The sequence below is a fragment of the Austrofundulus limnaeus genome, unplaced genomic scaffold (assembly GCF_001266775.1).
Source record: "Austrofundulus limnaeus strain Quisiro unplaced genomic scaffold, Austrofundulus_limnaeus-1.0 Scaffold1708, whole genome shotgun sequence".
NCBI lineage: Eukaryota > Metazoa > Chordata > Actinopteri > Cyprinodontiformes > Rivulidae > Austrofundulus > Austrofundulus limnaeus.
Genome location: NW_013954110.1, coordinates 8,724 through 24,922, shown reverse-complemented (window position 1 = coordinate 24,922; position 16,199 = coordinate 8,724). Strand labels below are relative to the sequence as shown.

The window sequence follows — 16,199 nt, the reverse complement described above, 5'->3', positions numbered from 1 at the left end:
TATTTTGCAGCGTGTTTCCTCCTGTTTTCTTCAGTTACGCACGTCTCAGGCTCTGTTACCGTAATGCACCATAAATAAGCGCAACAAATTTTTACAGCGAGTCAGTGTCGGCTGGCTTGACGGCATGTTTCACACCGTCGGCTCACTTGACCGCAGTGAGACGCCTAAAGAGATTTAGCTAACGTTAGCTTATTAGCTTCCCTCAAAGCTTTCCGAACTAAAAGATTCGACATGGTGAGTAAAACTTCCCACAGCAAACATATTCTCAGTGACATTTTAGAGTTCAAACGTTCATAACACGTTTAAAACATTTGTTTGAGAGCATTATCTTTTTTGTGAAATTGGAGTTTTTTGACGTTGTTTTGATTTTCGCTGTTTTCCTCAGCCTACAAAGGCGAACACGAAAGTCTCTAAGAGTAAGTTCCTGCAGTGATGCAAAGTTATTTCATGTTGGGTGTTTGTTTCAGGTTAAAGTAGAAAAAAAATGTTACAGATTTTGACGTTAAACGACAAGAGGGCTTGGGTCAGAGAGTACTTTTGAAAATTAGTTTTGTTTGTTTGTTTGTTAAAGGTTTTTAATGTGCAAATATTAACCATTATAAATAAAATCAGTTTCTGTCCTTACACCAGCTGTTCGTGCCAGTGTAGAGTGTATATCGATAGTAATCATAAATCTCTGTTGTGTTCAAAATAATATATTGCAATTTTTTATTTAGTACATAGTACACACATGTAGTGTCTAGAAGAGGCTAACTAAGTACTTAAACACATCATGGCTGTAATAAGATGATCAATCTCCTGCTGAATGTATATTTTTTGCAGATGATGATGATTTCCGTGACAGCTTGTTTGAGGATGAAAGTAAGTTCTGGTTTTATTTGTTTTGGCAGTCTAACAGTCTTCTATCATTGTTAGTATTGCTAAAGTGTGTTGTTATGTTTTTGACCTATTACCCTTCAGAACAACAACTGCAATCAAAAATAACTCATAGAGGACCACTAAATCGGTGAGTTGATCATATTCAGAAGTTGCGCTCCATAAATGATAAATAATCTGCTCCCCTGTTGAGTCACGCTTTGCTTCTTTCCCAGCTCGTCTACTACTGATAAGATTTACAGTATCCTGGCAGAGGAGGCAATGAAGGATGGCTTGGACCTTGAGGTACAATTTAAAATGTGAACCAAAGCACAAAGTATAGTCTTGTTTTATATTATTGTATTTTTTCCTTTTTTATTGAATTGTTCCTGTTAAAGGACTCTGACGTCTCAGAGGCTGATCCCACAGACRTGCTGAAGAACTTGAAGGTAGATTATTTCCAAGCAACAAAATCCAATTTTATTGCGCAACACATAGTTCACCAAAGTGTCTTTTTTTTCCACTCAGGACTTGGATGATATGGAGGCTGACCTCTTTTCTTTAAAGAAAACAAGCAACACCGCTCCTGCACCAACAAAACCAATCGCTGCTGGTGTTTTAAAGAAAGACTCCACTTCCGTAAAAAGTCCTGAAAATCCAGAGAGAACAGGTAATTCAGTGCAAACCTTCCTCATTATTAGCTTCATTTTACTACCAGCTTTGAATCAGATGAGTCTTTTTTTGCATTTAGATGAAGCCACAGTAGGAGGAAAGAAGCCAAACTTCACTCCTCCATCCACAGTCCGTAGCTATAAGAAGTTCCCTTTTGCCGGTGAGAGAGCCTCAGTGTTTCATGCAACCCTAAAATGTAGCTTTTTGTAACCAAATACAAAAGGTAGATGTAACATTAACTCGCTGCTTTTCTTTAATGACTGCTTATATGCAGATAACAGTAAAGGGGATGATGAACATCTTGGTCAGACATCAGATATTAAAGGTATTTTAGTTTGTGTGTGTGTTTTTGTACTTCAGTAGCATCAGTAACTCCATGTTAAAGTGTCTCTTATTGATACTTTTCAAAATTGTGTTCATATGGAGGTAATTGGTAATAAAATTTAACCTTAATCATAAAAAAATAATTCTTTTAGGAAGCCATAGAGCCCAACATTAACATCTTATGTTGAGTTATTTTCAAGCTCAGGATCAAAATTAAGAATAAACAAACAAAAATGTCAGGTTTGCAGAACGCTGATGTCCACTAAAATCGACAGTTTGTCCACAAACCGTCAGTTTTCTGTTTATAAGAAGAGGCACAGTAAGCCTTGTGAGTGATTCTGTAGTGAAAGAACTGGCAGGCCACATATTTGGATGCTTGAATGAGCCAGATCTTGACATTTCTTCAGTCTGTAGAGCTCCTCGTCTAATAATTTCTATGAATAATCTCTTAACAGATATATTTAACAATAAGAAAAACCTTTGCAAGCTTCCAGGTGGTTTAACTCACACTGGGTGGGTGAGTCGGGGTTGAAGGATGATCTCACAGAGCTCTACGATGAAGCTGGAAGATTAAATCCAATTTTAACATTTCATAATATTTATTGAGCAGATTTTGTTTGTATCTATGTCCTGAAAACTTTCTGCCGTTAATCAAAGCTAAGAATTTCAACCAAAGAAGTTTTTTTTTTTTTGCTTTGAGACAAATTTCAGTTTTTGAACAAATATTTACAGAATTTGACATTTGCACCAGTGTAAAATTGTATTTTTGATAAGCCTGTAAATATCAAATATTAAAAACATGCAAAACATCCTTGAGCTATCTTGACCTTTGGGAGGTCTGATTACATATTTTCACAGACACATTTTTAAGCTGTCTGGAATTCGAGGTGTGTTTAAAGGCACAGTGTGTAGGATTTTGTCAATTCTTTTAGCCAAAATTGAGATAATCACTAATGACAATAATAAAAACATGTCTAATCATTGCAGACAAAGACCTTCTTTTATTATTTTTACCTTATAAAAAGCTGTTTATTTCTCCATGGTTGCGGGTCACCACTACAGGCAGCCGCCATCTTGCACCGCCATCTTGTCTACGAAGGCTCATGAAGGACAAACTGCGGTGGCGGCGTCAAAAATGGTTTTAGTTGTAATACTATAAATGTAATATTTGTTGTCTGTCATTGTAGCTGGGATAATTTTACTTATTAAAGCTCAWAATCTTACCACTTGAAACATCACTAGCCCTGAAGCTGCTGGTAGACATCGGGGTTGGAATTATCAAAGGTTTTTGACACCTGAGAGACACCGTAGCAGCTCCTTTGCATTTGGAAGAGGGGGATGGGGGTGGAGGGAGGGCCAGGGAGGATGATTCAACCACTCAACCACTAGATGTCGCTGAAAACAACAAATCCTACACACTGTGCCTTTAAGAAATGCTTTAATACAAAAAATAAAAAATAAAAACTCACTAATTTTCAAAGAACTGATTAAAAACAGAATGTTCAGTTTTTACCTTGCTCAAATATCTGAAATTTCGAAGCTGAAACTGGGTCTTTCTCTTTCACACAGAGGTTGTTTGACTTTGGGGAGTGCAAACACTATAAAAATAGGATCCACTTGCTTTCGCAGGTCTTGACGATCCCCTGGTCGACTCACTGGACGATTTGCTTCCAGATCAAACCAAGCCTGAGTCTAAACCTCCACACACCAATCCTGAAAAAACTCTTCCATCTGCATCGGCATCCCTCAACCCGAAGAAAGAAACACGTAAACCTATAAAGAGTTTTCTTTTTTCTTCTGTTTGTCACAAGTATTCACCCAACACGAAACCTTTCCCTGTGTTGAACAGCAAAGATGTCCAAAAAGGACAACTTCACTTTTGACGAGGACGACCTTGGAATCGACAGAGATAAAAACAATCCTGAGAAAAAAGAGACTTCTTTTTGGTCTTCAAAGGAGAAGTGAGGTTCTGTTTGCACTATTTTAATTTCTCGCTTTGGTTGCTGCTCTTGTCTCTTGTGCYCACTTAATAAATATTTACTGTGCCCTCAGAACAAAGCCAAGCTGGGACAATGTTTCCCAAACACATCAACAGTCTTTGCTTTTTAACATCATTTCATTTCTTCATTTGAAATTTCTTTCAGAGGCGATGTCCCTCAGAGACYTCGTACAAGAATTGACGACATTCTGGAGGGTTTGACTTCACCCCGTCCTCTGGAGCGACCCCCCAYGGGCGAGAGGTCCCCAGAGAGGCGGCAGCAAGAGAAGACCTCGAGYATGAAAGGTGATAGGATGTTGTGGTTCGATCTGTTGGGTAGTTGCCGGGAATGTCGTTGGAATAATCAAGTTGTTGCGTTGGTGTTTATCAGAGACGCTGTTAGACGATGACCTAACCTTCGGGTCCTATCAGCCCACTGTGGGGTCTGTTCCTGAGGGCCGCCAGTCACGCCGCCCGTCTGTCAGGTGCGTCCAAACTTAAYGGCTTTTTGTCACTCATTTTGAACCTGTTTCTTCAAACTTTTTTTTTCTTGTGATCAGATTTTCCACAGAAGACGACGGCGTCTCTGCTTCAGAGAAGAAACCGAAACCCGCCACCGGTCGACACCGCAGCTCTTCCAGCTGGCTCGGGCTTAAAACAAACAACGAGTCTGATTATTTAGGAGGTCCAAAAGAGGTGAAAGCTTCGTCAGAGTCTCCAAAGGCYTCCTCGCCTGCATTGGAGAGAAAACCATCTTTAAATGGAAGTCAGTTCACTTCTCCTGGGAAAACAGCAGAAGACGTCCAAACAGACTCCAAACAGAGCAAATCAGAGGCTCCTAAAAGCCAGAGGAAGGACGACAAAGATGAGGACGACTGGCTAGCTGGGGTGCTAAGCAAAAAGAAGGCTTTGTCAGAGTCTAACACGGAGACCAAAAGGTCCATACTGCAGGACTCTTTAGAGACGGGATCAACCGTTAGGTACTGTGCAAGACTACTGCCAGAACAACACGTGCTTCTTATGAATAAATGATATTTTTCTTTTCAGTAACCAAGTCACATCTTCCACTCCAAGAGCCAAAGAAGACACACTTTTATCCATCAAAGGAACTAGGTATGATTTTTGTTTTATTAATACATCCTTTTGCAAACATTTAGTTATGTAAATCTTCTTTTTTTTTTCCAGTCCTGCAGCTCATTCCACCCCTGTCAGAGAAGAGAGGCCCAAACAAGGTTTGGTTCTTATTAACACTTTATATTGGATGGCTCCATCCTTTAGTATTTATTGTCTGAACCTTTTTGTGATTGTCTTTTTGCAGTTCCACAGCACCAAACACGGAGCTCATCAGCTGCGACCCAGGAACAGGTGATGATATAGTTGCAAGTAAAAAAAAAAATCCCACCATCATAAATTGTTTTAGTGTTTAAATGCTCCGGTTCTTCTAAGCAGGTGTCTTTAACAGCAGACAGTCTGCAGCAGCTGCTACTGCAGCAGCAGGTGAAGATGGAATTCATTTTCTACACTTTAAGATGTTTATTTTATTTTTTTAATTAAAAAATTCACTTGTATTGTTTTTGGGTTTTGCTTTTCTTCCTTCAAACATAATCCAGATTCAGTTGCTGGGTCTAGGGGGGCCTGTTGATGCAGGGGTCTTGCAGAAACTTAAGGAACAACAACATGGAGATCAGCAAGCCTTACAGGCTCGTATTATCCAGTTGGAGGGACAGGTATCTCCTGATGCAAGCAGGGGAAATGATTTATTTCTCCCTGACTTTACTTACTCTTCTTCTATTCCTTTTATGAATTTGCCTTCTCTAAAAAAATAAATAAATGTTTTATACTCCAGGTAAAGATCCTGCATCTGGAGCTAGACCAAAGCCAAACATTGGTAAAGAGTATCCAGCAGCGGCATGAGCAGGATTTGGAGTTCCTGGAGAACACCCATAAGTAATTTCCTCATTGGTGAMATATAAATGTGCAAGCATCCACGCTTTGAGTTCTCTCATTTATGATTCTCTGTGCTTACAGCAGAGTTTGTGTCTGTAAGACTGGAAAACACCCTTCGTCTGCCATTACAGGACTGGCGTGAAGCTGCTGGAGGAGTCGGCTGCAAAGAGAGAGACACGAGCGCGGCTCGAGTGTGAGGAGCTGATGGAACGGCTGGCAGCGTTGGCGCGATCAGCCGAGCAGGAACGCTCCGAGCTGCAGGATCAGTACCATCGAAAACTGGCCCAAGCCCAGCAGGACCGAGACCATGAGGTGGAGAGGCTCAGAGACCTTCAGAGGTAAACCTGCAATTAAAAACAAAAACGATGGTAATTTGTACATTTTACTTTATAAAAGGAAAAGTACAAAAAAAAAAACCATTTTATTCATCATTTAATTCTTTGACACTTTAATCAAGAAAATCTATCCTGGAGATGAAAAAGGACCACGAGGATCAGCTTCAGAGACTGAAGAAACTAAAGGATGAAGAGATAGATGCCGTTACAAGTGCAACGTCTCAAACCAGGTGAGTCATTTTTACTTTTAACTTCTGTGCTCAGGATCAGGTCCTGAGTGATAAACTCTTGGCAGAGATTCCCGAACATCTTCCTCCCACAACCACCTCAGCTGGCAATGCTTAGTGACGAGGATCAGCGAGTTTACTCAAGAGTTCCTCGAAAACAACTGAACTCCTTGAASTATCCACAAAGTTAGGAYCGGACATTGTTTAAAGGGATCCCTGATTAGTAGTAACATTAGACTTTATTTGATAAACATATATTTTAACTGTAAAATAAAGACTGTAAAAATACTGTAGGCTGTTTTTTAAAAATATATTTTAACACAGACGGAGCCATTTTATTTACACGCAAAGCATTCTGGGTAAATGATGACTTGGATAGGTCATCAGTGCGAGGCTGCTAGYGAGCTATATCCACCCTGAAGGTTAATCTTGGACAATATCTGATGATCGACTCTTTTAAATGAAACCAGAGAGCGTTGACAGAGAGGAGAAGGTAGAAATGACTCAGCCTGTAACTGAAAATATGGATGGAGGATAACAGAGCTGCTTCATGGAAGAAGAACCTCAGCTTAGCCTGTTAGCCTTGGCGCTAGCCCTCATGCTATATTGCCTTATATGTATTAGCTCGGCGCTAGCTCAACAAACAAGCTAAACTGCGGTCCTCCATCTATTTTTCAGTTGCAGGCTGAGTCATTTTTGTGTTCCCCTCTCTGTCATGTGGATGGAGGACCTCAGTGATGAGAGGAGAATGTGTAGCGCTGAGCTAATACATATATATAGTGATAGCATCCGGGCTAACGCTAAAGCTAACAGGCTAAGCTGAGGTTCTTCTTCCATGAAGCAGCTCTGTTGTCCTCCATCCATATTTTCAGTTACAGACTGAGACATTTCTACCTTCTCCTCTCTGTCAACGCTCTCTGGTTTAAACTTTTAGTTTAAAAATGATAAAAACTAAACAGGCTACAGTATTTTTACAGTTTTATTTTACAGTTAAAATATATGTTTATCAAATAAAAATGTTACAACTAATCAGGGATCCCTTTAAACAAAGCTTCTTTTGAACAAATGGTTTTGCAGATTGTTTGGAGCGCTACCAACAGGCCACAATCTAAATTGAGAGGTTGTGTTAATTAGRGGAAGTGTGCAGGACGTTTACACTAAAGAGCTAATTTCTTATTTATGTCTCTTTGTTGTGCCACAGTTTTTTCATTTCTTAAATTTTAAGAACTATTCCCGATGAGATTTTTTTCTTCTTTTTTTTTTCTTCTCGGTGAAGGTCTCTGGCAGGAGTGATCGAGCAGATGGAGCAGTTCTCCTCCCGCCTCGGCGAGCTCGCGTCTCGGGTGGAGAGCGCACAYGAGCACGCCGCCCAGGGCCTGGAGCAAGGGGCGCGGCACAGAGACGAGCAGCTTCGAAGTACTTCAGACCTCCACACGCTCTCTGTACAAATAGGTCAAAGCGAGCCCATCGCGGTCTCAAAATGCAACTGAGTTAAAGCCCTTCAAATGTTTGTTTTTTTCTTCTTCCAGTGTTGCAGGACCGTCTGACGCAGCAGCAGAAAGCCACGGAAGAGGAGAGAGCTCACCTCAAGGAAATCATCTCCAGGATGGACACGCAGCTCAGCGAGCAGCAACGGCAGCTTGAGAAGGTGTGAAACAAAAAAAACACACCTACAGTTAGCAGTGTCCGTGTGCTTTTTGGTCATTGGATTTTAGTTTTAAAGCCCGATATTGAAAAAAACTGATGGAATCCGTGTAAGTTTTGTAGATTTTATGTTTAAAACTAAATTACTTTGAGGTCAACAAAATGAAAATTGAATAAATAAAAAGTACACGTAACACAGCGGTCAGAGGAGCGTGTTTTTTTATTTAAAGTACAGCACAAATACAAAAGGATGAGAAAAGAAAAACCATTTAAACATGACATAGCTGTAACCCTTTTGGTCCAACGTTGAACACAATGGTAATTTCCATCTTATGGGATATTGCAAGATGTCACACTTGCAGTATGTATTACAAATGACCCTCAGCTACTACCACACCAAATGTTAAAGATATGTAACCTTTATAGAAATGTATGGTTGGTTTTTTTTTTTTACATATTTTTTAAAACTGTCCCTATGTAGTAGAATATGAGACCAATAATCAGAATCAGAATACTTTATTGATCCCCGAGGGAAATTACAGGTATTACAGCTGCAACCATTCAGATCAGAGAAACGTGAARGGAAATGAATAAGCACACTAGAATAAAATAAGTATCAACACACAAAATTACAAAATAAGCAAACTTATGTACACATAACTAGTGCTGTATAAAGTACCACAAAGTGATACTTGAGTAAAAGTACAAGTATCTTACCAAAAAATTACTTTTGGTAAAAGTTAAAGTCTCCTTTCGGAATATTACTTAAGTCTTAAAATATCTGATATTTTTTGTACTTAAATATTAAAAATAAAAGTATTGATTTAAAATGAACAGTTAGATTTTCTGTAAGGACATTTATTAGGAGGTGATCTCCACAAAACAATGCAGAAATGACTATATTGTATTAAAAATAATTTGTTAAATTTAAGATGCACTAGTCTAGCTGTTTCAGTTTATTTACATATACAGTGTCAAGGCTGCACAAACTTTTTCTCCAAAATGAAAATCTATCCAAGGGCTGCTTTCCAAAAAAATAATATAATTCATGAAATACAAATACTTCTTAGGTACAGTCCTTTTCTTTTAATGATTATGTCCTGCTGGAGTGTGACATGATTTGTTTGTTTACAAACTAATGCGGTTTCAGAATTTTATATATTTATACTTCTCATTCAACCACAATTAAATTCACTATCTAATTTATATGGATAGTATTTATTTTATACAATAACAAGGTGGAATGAAAACAAGCAAAAAAAGAAATAAAAGTAACGACTTTCTACTTCTTGTCTTTTTTAAAGATGTAAGGAGTAAAAAGTACAGATAGTAATTGTGTGAAAAWGTAAGAAGTAGAGGTAAAAAGTMGGCTGAAAAATAATTACTCAAGTAAAGTACAGATACCCAAAAATTCTACTTAAGTACAGTAACAAAGTATTTGTACTTAGTTACTTTACAACTCTGCACATAACAATGTACAATAAAAATAATTGAAATATTAAGAAAACGTGTACAGAGATGATGTTTGGTATAATGCACATGTTTAGTGAGTATCATGGGTAAAATACAGTAAAATAAGTATCAAATGAAGACTAAAAATAGTAAAATGTACAGATGTGTTAGTGTAAATGTACAGATGATCTAGTTTCACGTTTAGGGAGGAGTTATAGAGTTTGATGGTAGGAACAGTGGACATCAATAATAAAGCTCCTCTGGCTCCTCGCATTGGTCCTACAGCTCTTTGCAGAAATACACMGCTCCCGGTCAAAATCAATCAGTCAGGAGGATTATCTCACCACAAGCGCTGCTCCTGCCTTTCCCCTTATAGCATATACCCTCATTTAAGCTTAAGGTTGCCGGTGTGCGGCAGCTGTGCTGTTGGTGGAAAAAAAATCTAATTGTACAGGAAAACTGTCAATTTCTGAGAGTTGTGAATGTGCTGTGCTGTTTCTCAGCCATCATGAGTGGCCCTGCTGCGTGTTCACAGCAGGCTCTGCTGTGGGGATGGAGCACAGCAGAGAGCAAGGGGGAAGGGACCTGTAGGGTGTGTGTTTTTTTTTTTTTCAAATGTTCAGACTAAGTCCACTGTTTTCTCAGAACTCCCTACTGCAGCTTCAAGTTAGCATCTGTAAAACTGACTGAGCTGCCTTCGCCTGTTGCCGGTGAGCAATGATAAATCGCTAACGGTAGCGTGCTGTGTCGTGTGCTTCAGGAACGCTGGAAGGCGACGGCAGAGCAGGCCAGAGCAGACTCGACCCAGAGAGGCTTGGAGGACGAGCGGCGCGTCCTCACCGCGCAGATCAGCGTGGAAAGAGAGGAGCTGGAGAGAGCCAAGGTGAGGCCGGCGAACGCCTGGGTCGGAGCCGGGCTGAATCCCACGCCATTCCACCTCCTGCGTCGTCTCCTTTTCAGAACGCGCTGTTGGAGGAGCAGAAGTCTGTGATGCAGCACTGCGCGGAGGAGAGGAAGAAGCTGGCTGCCGAGTGGGCCCACTTCCACACTCAGGAGAAACAGCAGCGCGAGAGAGCTGAACGCGAGGTCAACAGCCTCATTGAGAGGAGAGAAGGCTCCATCATCAGCCTGGCACAGGTTAGATCATGACTTTAATCGAGACGTTACGTTTACGGCTTTAAATAGGAATTCTAGTTCATTGTAAGTAAGCATYTTTGTTTTTCAGCACAAAATGTTTCTTGTTTGTAGGAACAAGCTGACCTGAAGCTGCGTACGGCAGAGCTGAGACAAAAAGAGACGGCAGCGACGCAGGAGAAAGAGACGCTGGAGAGGCTGAGAGAAGAGCTGGACAGAGAGAAGGAGAGGATAAGCAGCGCYGCTCTGAGACTGAAAACACGGTCCCAGGAGGTCGAGGCCTTCAGCAAGGTGATTTCACGCTCCGTCAGACCCCCGTGCGTCCTTCGGTGCGAGACGAGTGATTTATTTATTTMTTTTTGATCTCCGCAGCTCGCCGCCAAGCGCTACGAGGCAGGGGAGCGAGCGCTGCAGGAGGCGAAGCGCGTGGAGGCGGAGCACGAAGTCCGGCTAAAGAACATTCACTCCCGAGCGGAGCACCTGAGGCAGCTGGAGCAACGCGTGCTAAAGGTGTGTGGTGGTGGGGGGGTGGGCACGTGCAGTAAATGATAGCTACGTGCTAGCATCTTAACGGCTGCTGTTACAGGAATGCACGAGGTTAAATCATCTGCAGACTGACACCGAAAAGACGAGACAAACCTCTGCGGTCTCACCGTTACCACAAACCATTCCATCTGTTTTACCAGGTGAGGGTAACTTAATGTCGCTTTATTTTAAAAATAATAAAACATGATGCGAACTTTTCTTTTTGTTTTTCGCCTGTAGATTCTGTTTCAGTGTTACTTAGCCCTGAGCTGTCAAGGTCCCAGAATGTCCCTCCCTTCAGCGTTTCCACAAACAATAAATCAATGACGATGGAGGCAAGTCTGGATCTGTGGAAGTACAACACAGAAAAGGTGACGAGTTCAAGAACTCTTTACTCAGTTAAAAGCCCCGGCAAAAACAAATATTAAAAACATTTGCTTTTATAAATTTATAGTATCAGTAGTATTAAGAACTGTGTGGGATTATTTTCTGTTGTAATGTGTTGTTACACAACACAGAGAAATGTATCCTGAACCACACTTATAAAGGAGACAATGATTTAAAAAAAGATGGAAAGATTAAAATACATTTAAAGAGGTGTTGGGAGTTATAAGTGGCTTCACTACATGCAGTTTGAGGTTTCTAAATTTTGATAAAATGACTTGAAGCGTTTCCTTCAGCAAAGAAAACACTGAATCGTACTTCCTGAAAAGACAGTTATTTCCTGTATTTATTTCAAACTGATGCTTGGTTGTTTCTATTATGAAATGAACAAATACAAACTTGACTAAAAATAGATTTTTGCACACATCAATTAAAAGCCAGTAAATGGCTGGATCAGATGCTTCACAGCCAGAACTACTCTTACAAAATAAAAAGAAACTGCATCTCTCTGATCAGTTTTCAGCTTTCATGTGCAAACGGACCAACGGTTTGACTCTGCTAGTGTCTTCATCAGAGTCCAAGTCAACCCTGGACTCTGATAGGCACAAGTTGTGTTGAAACACTTTGCACATGAAAACTGAAATAGATCAAAGATCCAGTTTTTTTATTTTGTTACCTTAAAATGTGCTTGATAGCTTCATAACAAAATGTGATTAGTAACACGACCTGTTACAGTTAAGCAATTGAACTTTTGTAGATTTAACTGTATTTGCATTGAAGACCAACTTCTCACTCTAAATCAGAGGTGCCCAAACTGGGGCCCRTGGGCCAAAATTGGCCCGCCAAGCCATTTGATTTGGCCCACCAGCAGTTGTCTAGGCTAATATGTTGTAATCTCCTGTCTTATGTAGAAACACCATATTTCCACTTAATCTTTTCAACCATTGATCCAGCTATATAAAATATAATGCAGTAGATTTAACTCAAGATTCAACATAAAATAGAACTACAATAAATATTAAGATTAGATTTAAGCACACATCTAGATTTGCATGCTTTATAAGACCAAAAATACTCATTTTAATTTATGAAAAGTTCCATGAGCCATTATCGCCTGAGCATACATCAGATATTCTCCACATCCATGGGCTGAAAAAGCAAAAAATAAAACAAAATAAATGTGGGCCATCACACTGGCTGCTAGCTTAATCATAAAAAATAAATCAATTTCACTTAAGAAGTATTTGCATTTCACATATTATATGCATTTGGCCCTCAGATTGATTTTAATTTGGCCCTCTTAAAGAAAATGTTTGGGCACCCCTGCTCTTTTCTTCTAAGATATTTCCTTAAACCCATAATCGTTTCAGTCCTGAGTACTTTGTTTAAAACAGACTTATAGCAAAAGTAATTTGTCCTTTTTTAAAAAAAATTAAAATATAAAAAATTGAAATAACACAAATTGAACCTAGTAGTGGAGAAACCTTAAAACTGTTAATTTTATTTAATGTATTGAAATGTTACAAATATTCAACTATATAAGAAAAAAAAAAATCAGTCATGTATTTTGTTTTTGAAAAATTTCAAGTTGAATTTTTGATACTAAAATAGCTAAAGTACTTAATTATGCAAAAACAAAAGAATTTAGTGGAAAGACTGCAATTTTTCCATTAGGCTTTTTATTGTACATATGAAGAGCATAATACAACAAAAAATATGAAAGATCAAAAGGTTTTAGAACGTCTGCAGCATTAACTCAAGTTTCTCGTCTACAGGACCGGGAATTCTTCCAGGAGGAGCAGATTTATCTAGAAAACTTGAAAAGATCCTTTGGATTGAACACAGACTGACCACCACTTACTGGATGCTCTGAATTTACTCAACGTTTATCAGGTCAAACACTTATGAACGTTATCGTTTTACATGCAATGTATATAAAGTTACATTTTCACACTATGTTTATTCTCTTTATTTGACTTCCTGGTTGATCCAAGCTGTTTGTGCCTCCTTGCCAACACCACCTGTAAAGCAAAAAGGGGGACATTAATTAGCCAAATACAAGTACAGCAGCATGCAGAAGATGTTCTTTCAGGAGTTTGCAGTCAAGCTTCAGGTTACCATGACTCCACACTGAGTTCAGACAGGGATAACTTGTATCATCACCAGCTTGACTTTAAAGCAGATCTCGCCATCATTTACCTGTTCATGTTATTTTCTGGACTTGTGCTTCATCTTTGTGTCACTTTTCTTCTGACAACTGTTTAAAGAAATCTGCATGTTAGTCATAAGTATTAGGTGCTGATTATACAGATCTAATGTTGGACCAGTTTCTCAGAACAGCTCTTAAAATCGTCAGTTATCGCATCAGACGGCACTTCCTATGCAGCAGTTTTCATCACTGAAGGGGCAGCATGGGTCACAAGAAATGTGCACAACAAACCTTTGTCTGCTTTGTCCTGCCGGTTGTCCGGGATCCTGTCCACAAACCTAAAAACAACCCATTCTATTAGTCACAATCACTTGGTATGAATGTGATTTAAACACTGTGCTGCAGTAGCTCAGATTTACATATATTTCAACAAAAAGATTTCAGACAGGGATAACAAACTCATCATGTGCACTGCATATAGGAACACAAGCGTGTTCTACCACTTTAAGACCTTACCTGTAGTTATTATCCTGGAAGGAYAAGAAGGATCATGGTGCTGGTCCACATTTGTCCCATTCCCTCAAAAGGTTACCTGCAAGTAAAACCAAATTTGCGTTTTAAACATTTATTTTGAATTTGTATTACACCATATCCAATCAAGTGTAAGCACGTTTGATTTTAACACCTCTTAAAAAAAGACAACCAGACCACCGCATGATAGAGTTGCACGTGTTTGCCCCGCTTAGCTAACAAGCTAACGTGCTTAGCAGTGTTTACAAGCCGACTTTAAGCGTAAATTCACTAAAAGTCGTATTAACTAAATATATATATTTACCTCTTATATTTGGATCATCTGGAGACATATAAGTACACATAGCTGAGCTTTGGTGAATGGAACCGTAGAATAGTTGCCCCATCTTGCTTCTTCCAGCAGCACAGTTTGGGAAAGGTCCCACATCTCGCGAGGAAACACATTTATATGACGAAAACGTCACAAGTCACGTGATTTGGGACTGGGCGTACTTCGTAATTATTACAACAATTTGTTCAAAGAAAATTTGACAGAAACGTCCTTATGATTAAAATCAATAGGTATAATATTTTACACACATATTTCAACCATACATAATAAAGCCAAACAATAGTTTAAAGTTTTAATTATTGCGTTATGTTTATGAAACGTTCAAAGTGCGAGAAAAGTTGGCATTTCTCAGTTTTAAACTGTAAAACGTAATTTTTGTTATAAAATATGGGGTTTTAAAGGTTTTCTTCTAATCTGTGAATGTAATTTGATTTAAATGGAGTCGTAAATTCATATTTATTTAGCTACTTGTCAAATCAGATTTTCAAGTGTAATTAGCCTTTACAGGTTTTCTTTGGGCCAGTGGTGAACTTTAGGTTTACTTCTGTAAACTTTATTTAAACATAAATAAATGAATAAATAAATTCTATCCGAAATGGTAGTTTAATATAAATGGTTAGCCTATTTGAATATAAAATTATATTTAGTTAAATTTAGACTAGTAAAACTAAACGTGAGGTTATTTATAGAAGTGTTTTGTTTTGACAAACATTTACGGAGCAGGAAGTGGACCCTGAAGTATCCACGAGCAGGCTGCTCTCCTCCGGCTCGATCCCTGCCGTTCCCGCTTCCAGACACTAGGGGGAGACTGTGAACCAGCCAAGCTGCGCCTGTCAGGCTTTAAAGAGTCCCACAGCAGGCTGGGAGGGTTCAGACAGAGAGCTGCAACTCACCGGCCTCCGGGACACCTCGCACTCTCCGTCCGGGATGGAGAAACACGCCTCAGATCCGGACCCATCCCGGCAGCGGAACGGGTTCGTGGGCGTGCTGTACGGGGAGTTCACCGACACCCTGAACGACAGCGTCCGGTACTCGGTGAGCCTGACGGAGAGCGCCCTGACCATCCAGAGGATCTCGTCGTCGCCCGGCCGGAGTCAGGTGGTCTTCAACTTGACGGACTGTGTCGGCTGCCGGGCGTACCGAGGAGCGGACGGCGCGGACGTCGGCGCCTTCTTCACGGCGTATTTCTACCCGTTTAAGCGGCGCTGGATGAGCGCCGGGCTGACCCGGCAAAGAGTGGAGCAGTGTTTTCGGGTGGCGCTGGTCCAGGACCCGCTGGTCAACCTCCGGGAGGCTGAGAGGTGGGCGCGCGCCATCAGAGATGCCTCGGGGCTGCAGGCTCCACGGAGAGACGGTGAGTGTGTTTCACTTCCCAACAACTTTCTTCTAGAAAGCTCAATAACAATCTGAGACTTACCTTTGTAATTAATGAGCACCCGCACTCATAATAAGACAGTAAGATGAGCAGAGTAGCTCTGCCTCAAAGAAGTAGCCACTGTGTAAATACTATGAAAATATTCTTCAAAGTAAAAAGTAAGCATCTGGTCTTCTCCAGTCAATTTGTTTGTTTATAGTAAGGGTTCCCAAATGAAGGACGTGGCCCAAATCCTGGCCCAAGTTTTTTCTAACCCAGACTGGTGGGTTAATTTCAGTAGAATGATTTTTTTTTCAATGATGATGATGATGATAATAATAATAATAATAATAATAA

The 16,199-nt window shown here is 39.9% G+C and overlaps 2 protein-coding genes and 1 long non-coding RNA gene across 3 annotated transcripts in view; 2 read left to right on the top strand and 1 right to left on the bottom strand.

Annotated features, from left to right (window-relative positions):
- Window positions 1-6: 6 nt before the first annotated feature.
- On the top strand, window positions 7-13,433 carry fbf1 (Fas binding factor 1). Its single transcript, XM_014033358.1, has 31 exons — window positions 7-234; window positions 386-416; window positions 823-861; window positions 961-1,006; window positions 1,092-1,161; window positions 1,254-1,304; window positions 1,384-1,525; window positions 1,607-1,687; window positions 1,802-1,852; window positions 3,481-3,618; window positions 3,701-3,812; window positions 3,996-4,135; window positions 4,221-4,314; window positions 4,390-4,809; window positions 4,877-4,942; window positions 5,015-5,061; window positions 5,148-5,194; window positions 5,279-5,326; window positions 5,440-5,556; window positions 5,676-5,776; window positions 5,908-6,114; window positions 6,234-6,341; window positions 7,615-7,754; window positions 7,868-7,986; window positions 10,195-10,317; window positions 10,395-10,571; window positions 10,683-10,859; window positions 10,941-11,078; window positions 11,155-11,254; window positions 11,334-11,464; window positions 13,253-13,433. Exons 1-31 carry the CDS (start codon window positions 232-234, stop codon window positions 13,325-13,327), a joined length of 3,339 nt encoding a protein of 1,112 aa, XP_013888812.1. The 5' UTR covers window positions 7-231; the 3' UTR covers window positions 13,328-13,433.
- On the bottom strand, window positions 13,135-14,571 carry LOC106536161 (uncharacterized). Its single transcript, XR_001312529.1, has 5 exons — window positions 14,462-14,571; window positions 14,143-14,218; window positions 13,918-13,964; window positions 13,677-13,734; window positions 13,135-13,498 (listed from the first exon to the last, which is right to left on the bottom strand). It is a non-coding gene; the product is annotated as an uncharacterized LOC106536161 (long non-coding RNA).
- Window positions 14,572-15,178: 607 nt separating this feature from the next.
- The window catches only part of LOC106536159 (sphingosine kinase 1), a gene marked incomplete at its 3' end in the record, with an annotated part of 8,158 nt that continues 7,137 nt past the window's right edge, over window positions 15,179-16,199 (top strand). The window contains 1 exon segment of the mRNA XM_014033357.1: window positions 15,179-15,842. Within this exon segment, the coding sequence (XP_013888811.1) occupies window positions 15,416-15,842 (427 nt within the window).